Raw genomic sequence first — 17,087 nt, 5'->3', positions numbered from 1 at the left:
ATTTTATTTTACAGTAAATCATAATTCCAGTTAGAACTTTTTTAAAAAAAATGTCAGAAGGGTCATACAGATAACATAATGGGATGTGTGTGTTCAGATTTTGTGTCTAAAGTGAGCTTGTGTTTATAATTTCAACTAACTTGGCTGTCAATAAAGAGTGAGAATGTACTCTCTGAAGAAGTGGTGAGAATTAATATTTCCTATTCTGAATGAGTTTGTTTTCATCTCATATGGGTAGGGTGAAGGGACTGAAATGAGAGGGTCTTCTGTTCAGAAATTACTGAAACAGAAACTGCCTCAGTTGCACCGAGCAAGGCTCCTGTCAGCCAGCTGAGCACACATCACTGACAGCTCAGCCAGCCTCATGGGGAAGGTGACTGCAGCTCAGCTTTGGTTTTTGTGGGTGAATGATGGTGAGAGAGACCCTTGAGAAGTAGAGATGAATAAAGGGGGCTTAGCCTAGAGCAGCTTTAAATAGAAACTGCTGGTGCTATTTTCTTTTTACCAAAGAAAAAAGTATACATTATTTCACAGTTAGAAATCTATGGGTAAATAAATTTTACTTCAGGTAAATACCTGCATTTTAAACCTGCTTCTTGAAAGGAGACAAGTTTCCAGTCATTCTCCACGTCTATAAACCCAAGGTCACTGGCAGTGTAATATTCAATACTTGGCAAAACTCTTGAAATGAATTATTGCACACGTAAACAAAAAAAAAAGGTACTGTTTTTTCCCAGATTAAGAAATAACTGCAGATATTACTGTGCCTGAGCTGGGAATTCACCTCATCCCCTTTCTCAGTCTGATTTTCTCAGATTGCAAAATTGTGGAATGCTTGTGGAACATAGTTTGCATTCATAAATATTTACAGTTACAGGGCAACCAGCATGGGGTTGCTTTTTATCTTAACTTGCATCAGAATGTGCAAACCAATAAATGGTCTGCAGGCCCCCTCAGTGTGTTGTGTTCCCCAGTGTGCACGTGCTGCCAGTGTTTCTTGCTGGGCCAGGAAGAAGTGCTGTGTTCAAACCCTCCTCCGCACTTGGAGGCAGCTTTGCCTCTTTCTATTGCAAAAGCAGCAGTGTTGGCTGCAGCTCATTTCTGTGAGCCAAGGGTCATGACCTGGAGTGCAGGACAAGAGAATAGGGGAAAGCAGGGCTCAGGCTGTTCCCTGCTGGAGCCCCGAGCTGCAGCTTTATCTCAGCTCCAGCATTGTTGTCACTGCTGCTGTCCTTGCTGGACACCAGGGCATGCACTCTGAGATGTTCTAAAGAATCCCTCCAGCACCTGCCTTCTTGCAATTCTCCTTATGTTTTGCAGAAATGCATTTTTTTGTCCTCATTGTCCTTCATGTTTTGCAGAAATGTTGGTTTGGAGAGAATGTGAAACAGTGTAAGACTCAAAATATCCCCTGTGGTCCAGAGTGTGTGAGCTCTTGTAGGGAAAGGTTTCCTTAGGTCAGTTTTGAAGGCAATGCTTTGTTCTAAGTCCCTGGGCAAAGTGCCACATGCCTGTACCGCAACTTACAGGAGTCATTTTCCTTGTGTTTTAAAAACCAAAGGTGATGGCCAGGGCTGTTTGCAGCCAGCAGAGAAGGCACTGGAGCTGCCACGTACTGCAAGGATGTGGGTCATCAGGGTGTGAACAGGGCTCTAGCAAAGTACACACTCCACTCCCTACAGTAGCTGAGCTCTTAACACTGTGGAGTATCCAGTTCAGGAATGCCAGGGGACAAAAATCTATGTCCTTGTCCATTTGGTTCTGGTTTAGATCTTGTTGCAAATTGTTCCATTCTGAGATACATCATGCTAGAGTATCTGTCCTGCTGCTCCAGTTTATGGAAAAAGTCTAAGCTAATTTTTTTTTGTCTGAAGTCCAGTGACACCCAAGTTCCTGTTGACACTTTATTAGCTTTTTTGCACCTCTTTCAACTCATGCCTCTGCCCTGAAGCTCCAGAAGCAAATTGTTTACAGTCACAGAGTTGTGAGTGGGGCAGCTACCCTTAACTCTTCAGAGGGGAACCTGAAGTGCTCTCCTAGGCTTGCCAAATCATGTACAAGGCCACACAATGGGGACACCCTGCACACTCACTCTCGAGTGCAATTGCACTCAGCCCTGGAGTTTTCTTCAGAGGAAAGGGTTGTGTCAAGTTGTTAACCGAGGGAAGTGAGCAAGCTTTAAGCAGGGAGAGCACAGTGGCTACTTAAACAGTGAACCATGCCAATAGGGCCAGACAGGTGATTTAAAATCTAGCAGAACTGTGGCTGTATGGATCTGAATTTCCCCTTAAGTAAAATGTTTACTGCAGTGTCCAAAACTTTCCACCTGAGCCCCATGGAGTTGCTGTTACAGCAGGGTGGCTGGAGACCCTCGAGAGGGGCCTGTGAGAGCAAGCCAAGGCAAAATGAACCATTCAGAGCCTCTTGTCTGTGTGTCTGTGCTATCTTACAGCATGATCAGCAGGGATGTAGGTGTATGTGCTTTGCTTTGCAATGGAGTTAAGAGCAACACTTCATATTTTCCATTTCAGTAACTCTGGAATTCATCTGGCAATCCCAGCACACATGGGAATTTCACTTAGCAGTTCCTGAAGCCCTTCTGGCAATGCAGCTCACTGTTCCTTTTGCACACACACAGACTTGGCCTTGTGTTCCAATGTGCAGACAGTCAGGCACCTTCCCCTCTGAACTCTGTTCAGTCCAAGATCCAAACAAAAGTATCACCCTTAAGACAGCAGTAACACTTCAAGCACATGGAACTCTTCAGCCTTTAAGGCAGTTTGTCAGTTTGGTTGTTATGAGGAGAAAATAGTCCCAAGGACAGCTGAAGAAGTACCATATACACTAAAAGATTGCATAACAGGAGCTATGGACTTTCAGTAAGGACAAGGACAGGTTTCCAGTAATGATTTCTGTGTTGGAAATGCTAGTGGGGATTTCCCAGCCATGGGTATCCTTTCCAGTTTCCTCTTTTGAGGGGTTTGAATTGCTTATAAATACCCTCTTTGAGAGCACACGAGACTATCTCCAGCTCCTTTGACTTTGCTGTTCTGCAGTGGTGAGTGACATTCTGAATTTGTGAGCTGTGTGCAGTGTTTTGAGCTGGTATTTTGGGAGCGGGACTAATGCTTCAGCATGTGGGGCTTCTTTGTACTCATGACAGGAGCAGCAGGGAGTGCTAAAATGCAGGCTGCTCATGTGCACCTGCTTTAGTGCTCATGTGCACAAGCTTTTTGGAGCTTGTGGTTGCACAGAGGGCACCACTCCTGGCAGGGGGAGAAGGGGATCCTTGGTGAGCCCTCATCACTGAGGCAGCAGCCCAGGCACAGCTGGGGGTGTGGTGGGTTCTCAGTGGTGCTCCAGAACTGCTCATGTCTCTCACTGTCTCCCAGCTCCCTGTCAGGCTTGGCCAGGAACCATGAGGCTCTGGGTCTGCATCGCGTTGCTCTCTGTTGTTCTGTGTGTGAGTGCTGACAGACCAAGGATAGTCCAAGGAATGACCCGTGCTGGACAATTTGTCCGGGATGCAGCGAGAGGTAAGCTGCTCTTACCATGGGCCCTTCCTTCAGGAACCCCTCCCCAGGCATGAGCCAGCAGTCAGTGGTGCAGCCCTCAGAGCTGGGAAATCCTCAGCTCCACGTTAGAGATGCCCTGGTTTCTGCTGCTGGATGAGGGCCTTGATCAGCCCCACAGGTGCTTTCTGTGGGCACAGCCCTGTGCAAAGGCTGATGTGGGGCAGTGCCTCACTCTGTTACTGCTCCTTGGGCCTTCCAGCTCCTGACTGAGGTGGTACTGAACTATTTCTGGTGCGACTCTTTCAAGTCAACATCATCTCCATTTCTCTGCCTTTTTCAGGTACATGGGATATGTTCAGAGCATACAAGGACATGCGCGAGGCAAATTACAAAGGTGCCGACAAGTATTTCCATGCCCGTGGGAATTATGATGCTGCCCGGCGAGGACCTGGTGGTGCTTGGGCAGCGAGAGTGATCAGGTAATGGAGTGTGCTTGGCTTGTTAACAGTGAGTTATTAGGGATCCAGGCATTCCAGCTGGAGCGAGGTCCTTTTTGATTTGTACTCAGCTTAGCACCTAGAGGGACAGCAGAGGGGAGGGAAAGTAGTTCCCATCTGGACAGCCAGTCTCTATAGGAATGGTGCCACACGAGCATGAGCCTTTCTTCTTGTCGGCCCGAGAAGGCAGATTCCTCTCTGCATTTCTGATAAGGAACTCTCCATTGCTGGTTCATTTCCCAACATAACAGATATAGATTCCACCGCGGCCTCTCAGACAAAGGCCGAGCATGTGCTTGCATCTCACCTTGAGAAGCCCTACGGAAAAGCAGTTTCACATGAGTGAGGGAACCAACACAAGGCTGAGTTAGATGCAGTCTGCTCAGGTGGCCTTTTCTCCTTCCCCGCAGCGACGCCCGGGAGGGCTGGCAGAGCAGCGTGAGCGGCAGAGGCGCCGAGGACACCCGCTTGGACCAGGAGGCGAACGCGTGGGGCCGGAGCGGCGGCGACCCGAACCGCTACCGGCCCAAGGGGCTGCCCAGCAAGTACTAGCGCTGTACTCCGCTCCTGTCACACCTCCCTTTGTAAAGCCAATAAAGGAATCCTCCTGAGAACTGTTCCCTTCGTTGCGAGCATCCATCCTCCCGGGGCGCGGCACTGCGGGGCGGCGGCGGCGGTGTCGGTGTCGGGGCATCGCGGGGGCTGCCAAAAGTGCTCCGAGAGCGCGGGTGCCGCTCCCCGCCGAGGGAAGGCCCTGGGCGGGCGGGTCTCGGCACTATCCAGTCACGGTCCCGGTGCGGTCCCAGCACGGTCCCGGTGTGATCCCAGCACAGTCCCAGTGCGATCCCGGCACAGTCCCGGTGCGGTCCCGGCGCAGGCCCGGGCGCTGGAGGCGGCAATGGCCGCCGGTGGGCAGGGGGCGCTGTGGGGCCGCGGGCGCCGCTCCGGCCGCGCCGCCGCCTCGCTGCCCCCGCACGGCTGTGGGGCCACCATGGACCGCAATCCGTCGCCGCCGTGCAGCGATGCGGAGGAGGAGGAGGGGGACGCGGTGGGCAACACGGTGTACAGCAAGCACTGGCTCTTCAGCGTCCTCACCCGCCTCATCGAGGTGCGCGGCCGCCGGGAGGGAGCGGGCGGCGGGCCCGGCGTCGGTCAGCGCCGGGTGGGTGCGACGCGATCGCTGCCGAGGGGGCCGGGGGGGACACCCGGGGACAAACCCGGGACACAGCTGGGATTCACAGGGCACAAATCCGGGGGCCGGGCTGGGACACAGTGGGAAAACACCGGGCGGGGACCCAGCGACTCCCGGTGGTGCCGGGGGTTCAGCCGGGTCGTTGTCCCCCGCCCCGCCTGCCCCAGGTGATCGCCCCCGCGGAGCCGGACCCCGCCGCCAGCCCCGAGGGAGCCGGGACGGAGCTGGACGAGGAGATGGAGAATGACATTTGCAAGGTGTGGGACATGTCGATGGACGAGGTAGGAGCCTTGTGCGGCACCTCGGGGCGCCTCTGCCCCGAGTGTCCCGTCAGAACAGTGGGAGAAGGCAGGGAATCGGCTGGCTCGTTCTGCTGGTGCTGCTCCCGCCCGGCTGTGGCGGGCAGGGTGGGGCAGGACAGCTGGGCTGGGGCGGCTCCAAGCGGCCTCACCGCGGAACCTGCCCTGGAAGGAGGAGCAGGGGCAGGACAGCAGCTGGAATTAACTCGGGTGCGCTGCCTGTGCCTTGCTCACTTGGATTATGGGGATAGTATTGATGCCGTCTCTAAACAGGCGTATTTTCCTCTAGCAATTGTCATACGTCCTGATGGTAAGCATAGCTTTCTCTGATAGATAAACAGCCAAAGCTAAACTTTCAAAGTTTAGCTGAAGACTTGCAGTGGCAATGTAGCACAGCTTCCTAGTATTTTTCTGAGCATTCTCAAATGCTGGAACAAATTCTTTATATATATATATATATATATATATATATATATATTAAAGTCAACATGGAACATGGGTCTTTTATTCTCAAACAGACAAATAATCTTGTGTTTTAATGTGGTAAAATGAGGAAGAGATTTCTTCTTGTGTGTTCTGATCAAGTGCTAATGGCAGTCCCTTCACTTGCTTCTTTTTTATATGTCATGGTGATGTCATGCCTTAAAACATGATATTTACTGAATTCTGGTTGAGTGTCTGTTTCTCTTGAGATAGGGGTCAATTTGCATTTTCTTGCAAATGTGACTTTTTGGCTCATTTTACAGCAAATCACTGGAATACTGACACACCAGAGGGGCTTGCTGGCCTTCTCTCATTGGAAAAGAAGGATTATTGGTATTAACTGTTGGCAAATAACAAATTCCTTGTAGTGAGTTTGTCATCTCTTTGATCCAGTCCTTGTGCTGTGGGAGCACATTTGATTTTGCATTTGGAAATTGCTGAGGTCCATTCACCTCTCCATTCACTTTCTCCACAGGATGTTGCTTTATTTCTTCAGGAGTTCAATGCCCCTGATATATTCATGGGAGTTTTTGCCAAGTCCAAATGCCCTCGCCTAACTGTAAGTATGGGCTGTTAGAAAGCTCTCCTGTGTTAGCAGCAATAGCAGATAGCTCTGTGCATGCATTTACATTTATCTCCCTTCTCCCATTGCATGTGTAGTGTATAAGGAGAACCAGGAGAAAACACAGAATCAAGTTTTAAGATGCTTTGTCACTCTGTTTTTAACATGCTCTAATCAGTAAGAATTTTGGTGGTGCTGAAGCTGGTACATGTCTACTCACAGATCCTCATGTAATACACTGAAGAAGGACTGAGTTTATCAAACGTAGTTACAAGACCTGTTATGAAACCCAGCAGTCTGGCCTTTTTTTCCTTTTGACTTGTTTCATGATTACTGAACAGAAATGGTCATGAATTTGTTTAGTCAGACCTGCAGAAGTGTGGCTGGAGGCCAGGTGCCCACCAGAGCTGCTCTGTCACTCCCCTCCTCAGCTGGGCAGGGGAGAGAAAATGCAACAAAAGGCTCTTGGGTCAAGATAAGGGCAGGGAGAGATCACTCACCAGTGGCTGTGATTTGTCATGGGCAAAACAGACTGCACTTGGGGAAATTAATTTATTACTGATCAAGTCAGAACAAGATAATGAGAAATAAATGAAAGATTACAGTAAGTAATTTTTGGAATTATTAAGACCAACAGTTTATTTTTTTTTCTTTTTAATTTTCCACTTGTTTTGATGTCACTGATTTCCAGCTTGTACTACACAGTGCACTGCAAATCTCAAAATAGGATTTTCAAAGGTATTCAGTGTTGATGTAAAACCTCTTTCTCAGAAGTTACCAGATGCTTTACTCCAGGAGATCAGTAGAGACAAATAGAGCTTTGAAAGTTTAGTACTTTGTCTTTGGAAAGTACAACCCCAATTTGCAAGTGAGTGCAAATTGGCTGTCACAGCTACTATCATAAAACAGTGTGTGCTGGAGTGCCTGCTGTTATTTAGCAGAGGTTGTAGCATGTTCATAATTAAGAAGACAGCCTTAGTGGAGAGAGTTGATTTCTGACTTTAAATTGCTGCAGACTAATGACTCACTTTGTTTTAGCACTAGTCACCTGCAGGTGTTTCAGAGCTCTCATGGTCCCCTTTACACAAGTGTGCATCCTCTTAATGATTGCCTTGGCATGAATATCCTGATGGGGTGCACTCCTTTGGGGTTTGTTTTCTATTTTATTTTATTTTAGATCTCTTTAATCAGAAAATGGGCTTTGCTGGAAGCTTGTATTAAGATCCCTTTCTTTTGTGGGCAAGTGAATATCATGAGTATCATGTTTATGTAGTGATATTTTTGGTTTAGGACTCCTTTTTGCTTTAATAACAGGGCTGTCAAATTAGCTTCAAAACAGTATACAAAGAATATGCAAGCAGAGCTGATTTCAAGATACATTTGCTTTTATGGAGCACCTAAATATCTGCATAGTACCTGAGTGTATTTTAGGCTAGTCTGATAGAACAGAAAAATCTGTATGGAATCTGTGGAAAAAAATTGTATCTTGTCATGAAATCAGCGGGTCATACAAGCTTGGAAGTCAAACTAGAAAACATCTTTGAACCTCTCTTACTTTTGTCTTATGGCTCTGGAAGTGAAATTGTGGACTTGCAGTTGTCTCATTTTACTGTGTATTGGCTTTCCAGGAAATCTGTGTGGGAATACTAGGGAATATGGCCTGTTTCCAGGACATCTGCATGTCCATTAGCAAAGATGAGAATCTTGGGTAAGTGTCTGTGCTTTGTACATGAACAGGTACTGCTTGTCTGGACTCACAGTCAGGAAATTCATGTTGGAGAAGGATCTAAACTTGCCTGCCCAGCCTTGTCTTCATTCATAATTTTTGGCTGGCCATGTTTGTGTGGAAAGTGCTGAGGAAAGGAAGAAAGGTCACAGACCACTATTTTTGGGGATTTTAACCACCAGTCAAGTTAGTTTTTAAGTTTGGTGGTCTTGACACACTGGAAGTGGATGCACAGTTAGGAAGAGCTGGCTTTAATCTCAGAACATGGCTGCAGTTATGAAATTAATCTTTTAATACCTTTTTTAGAAATAAAGATGGATTTTATTAACTTTTTCCCCCCTGAATTTTCTCCTTAAAGCCAAGTGTTACTGCAACGTTTGTGTGATTCAGACTCCCCAACTCTTCTGGAAACAAGCAGGTAGGACATCTCAGAAATTAATCCATCATTAGTGTAGTTCTGCTATGCTCTGAGGCCTGGGGAGAAAACTGACAAGTGGGCTCACTATTTTATTATCCTCTCATCCTTTCCTTTTATTGTTTCTGCACTGTTGTGGAGTCACTTTGCTGTGACTTAGATTCCTCTTTCTGTTTCCACTGCCACTATTTTGGATTTACACTTGTACAGCTTAAAGGAGTGAACTGGCATCTGATTTGTCAAACGGGGAATTCTTGCCTAGGTTGTTGTTAACTTGCCTCTCCCAGCCTGAGGTGGCCAATGTCTGGGTGGAGAGGATCCGAGAAAACCCTTCTGTGTACGACTGTGTTTGCTTTATCATGTCCAGCTCTACAAATGGTAAGTTGCCAAAACAAGCTGGGATTTACTGGGTGTTTGCAGAAGAAAAATAAGCGAAGTTTGCAATTTCAAAGACAAATATTTTCAGTTGGGTTAATTTCTTTAAAATAAAGGAAACCTCATGAGTTTAAAGGACACCAAAACAAACATGCCCTGCCTTTGCAGGTTTATAAATATATATAAAACCAGCCAGAAAAGCACTCATAGAGGAAGAAGAAACCTCTGTGAGGGAATAAAAATATGTTTAAATTGAAGAAATTGTTATTTGCCACAATAAAAGAAAGGACATAGTCCTCATTTAGGGATATACATATGTAATTTTTGAACCTTGAAACAAGACCTCATTTAATTTATTTCTTTCAAGTCAGATACGGATTTTCTATTTTTAAAGCTACTGTATCTGTGGAATGTGAACTGGAGGAACAGTTCAATTACCCTGGCAGCTGAATACTGTGCAGACTTTGGGTATGCAGACATGCTACACAAATCTCTCTTAGCACTAATTTAGCAAAAACCACACCAACCACCTAAAAATGGAAATATTTTGAATAGCATTTATGTTTAACATCCAACTCAGCTGTAACAGCAGTTGTCATTTGTCAAGGAATCCTAATAATACAGCTTTTTCAAATTTTTAATCAATTTTTAAATGCCAGTTCTCACAAATCCATCTCCATCCAATTGAAATAACAGACCTGTGTAAGTAAAATGCAGATTGGCAGGTGGATGATTAGCATAAAACTGCATATCTAGGACCAAATCTTGAAAAGCTTCACTTCAGAAGGAGAAGTTAGGACTTTTCAGGAACATGTCATCTCTTTGCAGAACAGAGTTACTGCTTCACGTGTGGCATGACAAGGTAGAAGGTGTCAGTGGGCTTTGCAACAACCCTGATGTATCAAACTCTTTACCTGTTCTGTGCCACATAAAGGGATTAAACACAGCAACCAGTAGTAGGTCACAAAGAAAATGAATTGATTTCAGTCCTGAATTTACCCCGAATACTTGTATATGCTAGAATTTTGTGAGCTAAGTTTTACTCTTCATTTTTAGTCTTGTTGAAATAAAAATTACATTCTCTCTTGTGCAGTTGAATTGCTGGTGAAAGTGGGTGAAGTGGTGGACAAGCTCTTTGATCTGGATGAAGAGCTGATGTTAAACTGGATCAAAAATGGCACTTGTCGCTCTGTGGGACCATCTGTAGATGATTCTCCTGAAGAACTTCCAGACTTTAAGATTGTGCCTTGTATACTTGAAGCAGCCAAGCAAGTCCGGTATGGGAGATTTCTTTTTGGTTTCATGGCTGGGGAGATTCCTTATAACCTTGTATGGCCTGTGCTCAAACATCTTGCTTTTAGTGGCAGTTTGACAAATCACTGGGATATTTTTTCCTGGACTTACATTTTGATATGAGTCAATTTGTTTGTTTGCAAAGGGAATGGCAGTGACTGCTGATGTGCTTCTCTGTGACCAAAACACAGAACATAAGCTCAGTAAGCAGCACTTTAATTTGTCTGTTTGATGTTTGTTCTGTGTAGATCAGATAACCCAGAAGGACTGGATGTTTATATGCATATCCTGCAGCTCCTGACCACAGTGGATGAGGGAATCCAGGCTATTGGTAAGAACCTGGAATTGCTGCGTGTGAGGGGGCCGCTGTGTATTTATTGGGGAGAACAGGAATTCATGTACCTGGAATAAATTTGTTGGGTTGGTGGGCTCTCTTTCTTTCTTTCTCAAGTGCAGGCTCCTGATGGAGGAAAAGAGACATGGAGTTTGCTTTATGACCTCGTTTGCCAGGAGCTTTGCCAGCCAGATGATCCACCCATCATTGTGCAGGAGCAGAAGACTGTGCTGGCCTCTATTTTGTCCGTGCTGTCTGCTATGTTTGCTTCACAAACAGAGCAGGAGTACACCAGGATGAGGAAAAGCAAGTCATGCTTTTTTCTGGTTTTATTTATTTTTTAAAATTTCTTTTAAGTTAATATTCACAGTTGGCTGTATGTGGGTGTGGAAGGTGGTTCAATTCAGTGACATTGCATACAGTAAGACTCTTCCCTGGTTACACAGAATCACAGCTATCCCAGTCCAGTTACTGGGTGGGCTGTAAATTCTGAGGATTTACAGTACCAGAATCTACAGATTCTGCTCACTCTTCTCCATTGGGTAAATTAGTGAAAATTTCAGAATTTTTTTTTGCTAAAATGTAGTAATACATTATTACATTTTTATTTTATACATAATATATACAAATATTTTTATGTAGTATTTTTTTTTAAGTAGGTGGAAATTCTGCACTTACTTAAATCCCTCTATAATTTCTCACTTTTCAATCCATGGACAAGTCTTTAGAATTAAAAGCCTGTCTTGAAAATGTGAGTCAGGGTTACCTGCAGCAGAAAGATGCTGCACAGTTTGGTTTGTCAGATAGGATTAGCTGGATACAAATTTACATACTGCCCTCACTGGATGCTACTAAAGACAGTTTCCTTCTCATGTTCCTTACACTGGCATATAGTTTTTATAGATACAGGTCAGCTTGCAGGAAAAATTTGGGTTTTCTACTACATTTCCGCTTGCTTCTTTAAAACTGTCTTTGAGTAACAGAACACAACACTGTCAGAATATACATCCTTACAGATTTTGTGTAAAAATCTGATGGTGTGTTTCAAAATTCTAATGCCTTGAAAGGATGGACAAGAATTTTCAGTGTTAAAGTTGACTGTTCTTGTTACTTTGTGTTAAGATATGCCACTGATTGGGAGCTTGATTCGTATTTTACAATACATGGAGGGCTGTGGGAAGAGAGCTGTTGAGAACTCCAAGGAATCTGAGGAAGAGGAGACTGGAAGGACTGATGTAAATGAGGAAGATTTCCATTTAAAAATTTTGAAGGATATTTGCTGTGAATTGCTTTCCAATATGCTTCAAGAACTAACCAAGGTAAGAATAAACAAAATTATAGTAGGAATTTCTGTAGGGTAGGTAAGAAAAAAGTATTTAATATTAATGTGGACATTTTTATGTGCAAGTGCAGTTGCTTACTGGGAATTCATTAGTGAATCAATCAGAAGAAGCAACATGTGTGGGAGATGGGAGGGATACAGGTTTTCTGAGGGGTGTGCCAAGATTCTGTATGATAAATTCTGTAGATATACATTGCCTTTTCTTTTGAGTGAAAGTCAGTTTATTTAAGAAGAGGAAATACTGTCAATATATAATCTCACCTTCTCAGCTGGACCGCTTTAATTATGGAAGCATTCGGGTTAAGAGACTTGTGATGTGTGAGTTTTCACACCTCTTGGCATCAGCTGTCTGGCTTTCTCTGAGAGCTGTGAATTCTGGTTGTTTTACCCACTGATAAGAACAAAGCACATTCTGTAGGTGCTGTGCACAGTTTTGAGTTTGTTCTTTCAACAGCTGTTGATGACATGCTGGTTGTATTTCTGATTTTCCAGGAGAATACCATGGAAGGACTGCACCAGGGACACCTGAATGAACAGACATGTTCCTGTGCTTTTCAGAACCTCTTACCTCTGTATTCTGCTTCGGTGAGTATGTGACAAGGTCTGTGACACAGCTGAGAAAGTGCTCCTTGGGTGGCAGGGCCTTTCCAAATCTGATACACAAACAGGACAGAATTGCTCAGGCATAGGTAGAACACCATCCAGTGCCAGACAGTCTTACCCCCTCTGTCTGTTCTGCCTCACTTGAGCCAGAGTTTTGCTGAGATCATCAGCTGATGCCAGGGCCAAACTGTGCTGATGTGAATGGATGTCTGAGAATTTATCCTAGCTGAAAAGCTGTCCTGTATATTTTTATAAAATAATTCTAAGTATTTTTCATAGAAGCTTTTGTCTGGGTGAGAAAAAATTTCTGTGTTTCTTTTAAACAAAAAAATAAGTGTTTGAAGAAAGTGGTACCATTTCAAAATTTAGACCAACTGGAATTGTGATGTTTAGGAGGAAGGTAGCCACTGTAGAGCATTTTCCATTATTCATTTCAGTGGCTCCTGCTGGCTGCTCTTATTTGGAAGGTACAGAAGTAGAAAGAATTCCTGTGCCAGTATAAGAATTCTGTGTTCCATGCAAGTTGTTTTTTTTTTTTTTTTAATTTTTTTTTTTTATTATTTTTTTTTCTCCTTATGTGTGTTTCTTATTTCCAGGTGGAGAGTTTCCTTGAAGTCCTGCGGGAGGCTGATCAGACACTTGCTAACAATCTAGAAAAACGTTTCCCAAGCCTGAAGGTTCACACCTAAGAATGTACATGAAATGTTTTCCTTCTTTGGAATGAAGATTTTTGACTGTTTCATTACAGCATTTCAGAAATCAAGTTTTCAGTAAATGCAGGAGAATGAGTCAACCTCTTTACCAGCAGGTGGCTTTTAAGCAATGCTCTGGATAGCCCTAATTAACCTAGGGTTAACCTGGTCTGCAAGGGGAAAGAAATGACTGTGAATCACTTCTGCATCTTCCATCCTGTTTGCTCTGGTTATGAGAGACTGTTGATTTCTACTTGCTCTCCTGCAGAGTAGTTTTCTTTGAATAACACTCAATTCTTTGCTTTTCAACTGAAGTTGAAACAGCAAAATGAATGAAATGCACTGAGTAATTCTTTAACATGGTGCTGGTTTCTTTTGAGTTTTTGGCAAAAGGAGGTTTGCTCAATAGAAATCCCCCTCAAGCATCTGATAAAAACAGTTAAATTATTTAGTTGTTTGGGGATTTTTTTAGATCATATCAATACCTTGAGCAGGTATTGTAACAAAAGCATTTCATTCTGCTCCTTTCAAATCTTCACACTTCTTCTACTTAAGCCTCTTCTTCACTGCAGCTCTGAGCTGTGGTGTCTCAGTCCTGTGCAGTTAAAGGACTTGAGAATATTGTTACCAATGGTCTGTGCTGCAGCTTCCAGCCATTGCAGGTAGCTACCCACAGGTAAGAGTTGCAGGGCAGCTTTGGATTCAATCCCTGCTATACTTGCAGACCTTTGGGGTTTTTTTCAGCAGTCTGCTTCAGTGTAGGAGTGTAACATGTCAGTTCTTTCCTTCTTGATTTCTTGTATGAATTATCTCAGAATGGCATCAGAAATGCCATGTTTTCCATGGGGGAGGTTAGGGTGTTAGGTCACTTGCAGGAAATTCAGTGTACAATCTCCTAAAACTTTATGATATTTTAACTGCATTGCATTTTTAGATCCCATGTCTGCATGCAATGGACCTGACATGTTCTGAGTCTGAAGAGACAGCACAACAGCACATCAGCTTCACTGTTTCTGTAAATGAGAAAACAATTGGCCTTTATTAGGTTTAAGATGTAAAAGCAAATGGGAACCAGAGCATAGAGAATAATAGCTGAATGTCACATTCCCTGGCTCTCCAGGTGTTACAGACTTTAGGATTAGGCTGGGCCATGTTGTGTTACCAGAGTTACCAGGACATGTGGTAAAATACATACATGTGTATATGTATATATAACCTTTCCATCCCAACCTCCAGTTTTCAAAACCAGTGCAATTCAATCATCCCCCTGCCAGCAGCATCTTAGTTGTCAGCAGGGAATTTGGAATTGCAAATACCTGACTTGTGTTGCCAAAAAGAATTGCCATGGTTTATATCAATTTTTGTATGCTATGTTTGTTGGAGAAAACTGGTGACTGTGAATCAGAGGACACCATTTTTCATACTACTTTGACAGTTTTGGGATATTTTCTTAAACCTACAGATTTGTAATAAAGCTTCTTTTTTTAAAAAAAAAAACTGTATGTTTTCCTTCATTCTAGTGTCAAATTTGTTTTCTGAGCCACTGGAAATGTCTGTTACTCTTAAGTGTGTAAGAGGAAAATGGAACCTCTTCATAATATCTGTGATGTAAAATACGTTTTCCTTCATTGAATATTTATTTAAACTCTTGGGTTTTTTTTCATAGTCATTTTTATGGTCTGGAAGTTAACGTGTGTCTCATCCCATAAACATTTTTTGAGCTTAGTTTGTCCCCAGCTGTATCATAAGTGTCTTCCACCACAGTGAAGAATTATTTCTGGTGTGCATCTCCTGAAATCTGTGTTAGTTGAAATTCTGCAGTAGCCACGTAATGTAATGTAGGAAAAAAAAACCCCCAAAAACTGAGACAAGATCTGTTGTTTTATTTTGTTCCTTCCCCTTTTCAATACACCAGTATCCAGTGTTGGCTGATGAACTGTTGTTACTGGTATCTGGTGCCTGTCACGCGACAGAAAAAATGACTGAAGTCATGTGGGAACCCAGGTGAGTCCCATCCTCCTGCTCATGTGCAACAGAAGGAGCTGCAGGCACGGTCAGTCAGCCTTGCTTCATCAGAATGGTGATTCAGCTGTGCTGGGAATTTTTATCCTTGATGACCACGGTGAATTGGAGATTGGGATTCCCTCTTTGCCCACCCCTTGTGCTCTGGGAGTGAGGCTGGTGCCAGGGTGAATACCTGTGCCGTGTTTGTGGGGTTCAGAGAGGGAAGAAATCATTTGTGGGAGTAGGTGGGTGATGTGTTTGGAACTGGTGCACGTGTGTTTCATCATCCTGCCAGCAGGGACCTCCCTTGGCCTGTGCTTCATGAGCAGCACGTGTTTGGGGTTTTGGTGGGTTGGGGTTTTTCTGGGGAGAGGCAGGGAGGGTTTGGGAGGTATTTGAGTTTGGTATTTTTTTTAATTCCCTCTCCTAGACCTGTTTTGACACCCACTGGCAAGCCTGAGCTCTCGAGGCCAGTTGATTCAGAATGGTTGTCTGTCTGTCTACAAGCAGGTGAGCAGATTTCTTCCAGACCGAAGGTCTGATTAACTCCAGAACATCTTCCTTTGGGGAGAAATGAGAAGTACTTGTCGCTGCTCTGTGCAGAGCTCTGAACAAAAGTGGATATCTGAAGCACAGAACTAAAGCAGCAGGAACTCAATCCTGCTTGGACAGAGCTGGATGTGACTTGTGGCTTAAGAGCAGTCAGAAAATTGAGGCAGAAAGCAGACTGGAAGGTCTTATTTTAAATTAGTGTTAATAGATCCATATAATAATTTCATTCAAAGAGAGGATTCTGACATTCTATTGACTCAACTTTTATGCACATGTGGCATCTTTATCCCACATTGTAACATTTTCCTGGAGGGACAAAGCACCACAAAACCAAAGAAATTTGGGATGTGGGAAAAAAACCAGTGGCATTGGAATGCTTTATCTGCTCCTTTGGCAGTGCAAAGAGGTGGTTGCTGATATCCTAATGCTTGCCCAATATTCATGATGCAAATTTGTTCTTTCTGGTAGGCTAAACCATGAAACCTAAGAAGCTCTTTTCTGTGCTTCTCCATATCCATGTCATTCTGCTTACCTAATTTTCTGTCACTGCTGTTTTAGTTCATATTTTGTCTAAGTGCTGTGTTGAGCCCTTTGTAAGATGAAGCTGCACTGTTATAAACACCTGTCACTGAAACTAAGCTGCATCCAAAAGAAATCATAAGATAAAAATCTTTATTTCTAAGTGAAGTATCTTCATCGTTTATTATATTGGCATTAAAAGGTACAGAGGTGTTACTGTGGTTTTGTTTGCCTGGAAAATCTGTGTTCTTTCTCACTACCCTTATTTTGGCTGCTGCAGGGAGTTACAAAACCAGCAGTCTTTCTTTTATTTTTCACAAAAAAATTTGCAATTTTTTTTTTCTAGGGCAGAATCTTTTGGTCACAGCAGCTCCCTAAGATATCCTTTTATCTCCCCCTCAAAATTAAATGTCCTTTTTCAGTGCTCGCCATTTACTTTTCATGTTGGCGATGATGATGAAATTCACGTGCTCTGCCAAAGTCAGTGAGAGAGGAAGAACCTGCTACACCTGGGGCAAGGACCAGTCTGCTGTGTTGTTATACAACTTCCCAAAAGCCCTTCATGTGAAGGCAAGCCCAGGCAGCCACGTGCCTCAGCCTGCAGAGAGCGAAGCCCCTCAGTCAGAGCCGACGGGGCGTGAGCTGAGCGAACCTGACATCACCAGCCTGGCTAAACAAACCAGG

At 44.0% G+C, this 17,087-nt stretch overlaps 2 protein-coding genes across 2 annotated transcripts; both read left to right on the top strand.

The window, feature by feature from the left end:
• Positions 1 to 1,454: 1,454 nt before the first annotated feature.
• Positions 1,455 to 4,623, top strand: LOC121360921 (serum amyloid A protein-like). Its single transcript, XM_041481103.1, has 4 exons — positions 1,455 to 3,058; positions 3,393 to 3,536; positions 3,856 to 3,994; positions 4,423 to 4,623. The coding sequence occupies exons 2-4, from the start codon at positions 3,419 to 3,421 to the stop codon at positions 4,562 to 4,564; spliced, it is 399 nt and encodes a 132-aa protein (XP_041337037.1). The 5' UTR covers positions 1,455 to 3,058; positions 3,393 to 3,418; the 3' UTR covers positions 4,565 to 4,623.
• A 108-nt stretch (positions 4,624 to 4,731) lies between these two features.
• On the top strand, positions 4,732 to 14,810 carry SAAL1 (serum amyloid A like 1). The gene is made up of 12 exons (XM_041481080.1): positions 4,732 to 5,120; positions 5,372 to 5,485; positions 6,462 to 6,545; positions 8,177 to 8,256; positions 8,633 to 8,692; positions 8,952 to 9,067; positions 10,158 to 10,341; positions 10,606 to 10,688; positions 10,809 to 10,997; positions 11,814 to 12,010; positions 12,526 to 12,618; positions 13,233 to 14,810. The coding sequence occupies exons 1-12, from the start codon at positions 4,911 to 4,913 to the stop codon at positions 13,323 to 13,325; spliced, it is 1,503 nt and encodes a 500-aa protein (XP_041337014.1). The 5' UTR covers positions 4,732 to 4,910; the 3' UTR covers positions 13,326 to 14,810.
• The last annotated feature ends 2,277 nt before the right edge of the window (positions 14,811 to 17,087 follow it).

Source organism: Pyrgilauda ruficollis, unplaced genomic scaffold (assembly GCF_017590135.1).
Source record: "Pyrgilauda ruficollis isolate IOZ18807 unplaced genomic scaffold, ASM1759013v1 scaffold55, whole genome shotgun sequence".
Classification (NCBI taxonomy): Eukaryota; Metazoa; Chordata; class Aves; order Passeriformes; family Passeridae; genus Pyrgilauda; species Pyrgilauda ruficollis.
Note: the sequence above shows the minus strand (reverse complement) of the source record. Positions and strands in the feature narration are given on the sequence as shown.

Coding starts and splice junctions, on each gene's coding strand:
- SAAL1 (XM_041481080.1), top strand. CDS start 4,911: ATGGCCGCCGGTGGGCAGGGGGCGCTGTGGGGCCGCGGGCGCCGCTCC. Junction 5,121..5,371: donor TCCTCACCCGCCTCATCGAG/GTGCGCGGCCGC, acceptor CGCCTGCCCCAG/GTGATCGCCCCCGCGGAGCC. Junction 12,619..13,232: donor TACCTCTGTATTCTGCTTCG/GTGAGTATGTGA, acceptor TCTTATTTCCAG/GTGGAGAGTTTCCTTGAAGT.
- LOC121360921 (XM_041481103.1), top strand. CDS start 3,419: ATGAGGCTCTGGGTCTGCATCGCGTTGCTCTCTGTTGTTCTGTGTGTG. Junction 3,537..3,855: donor TGTCCGGGATGCAGCGAGAG/GTAAGCTGCTCT, acceptor TGCCTTTTTCAG/GTACATGGGATATGTTCAGA. Junction 3,995..4,422: donor TGGGCAGCGAGAGTGATCAG/GTAATGGAGTGT, acceptor CCTTCCCCGCAG/CGACGCCCGGGAGGGCTGGC.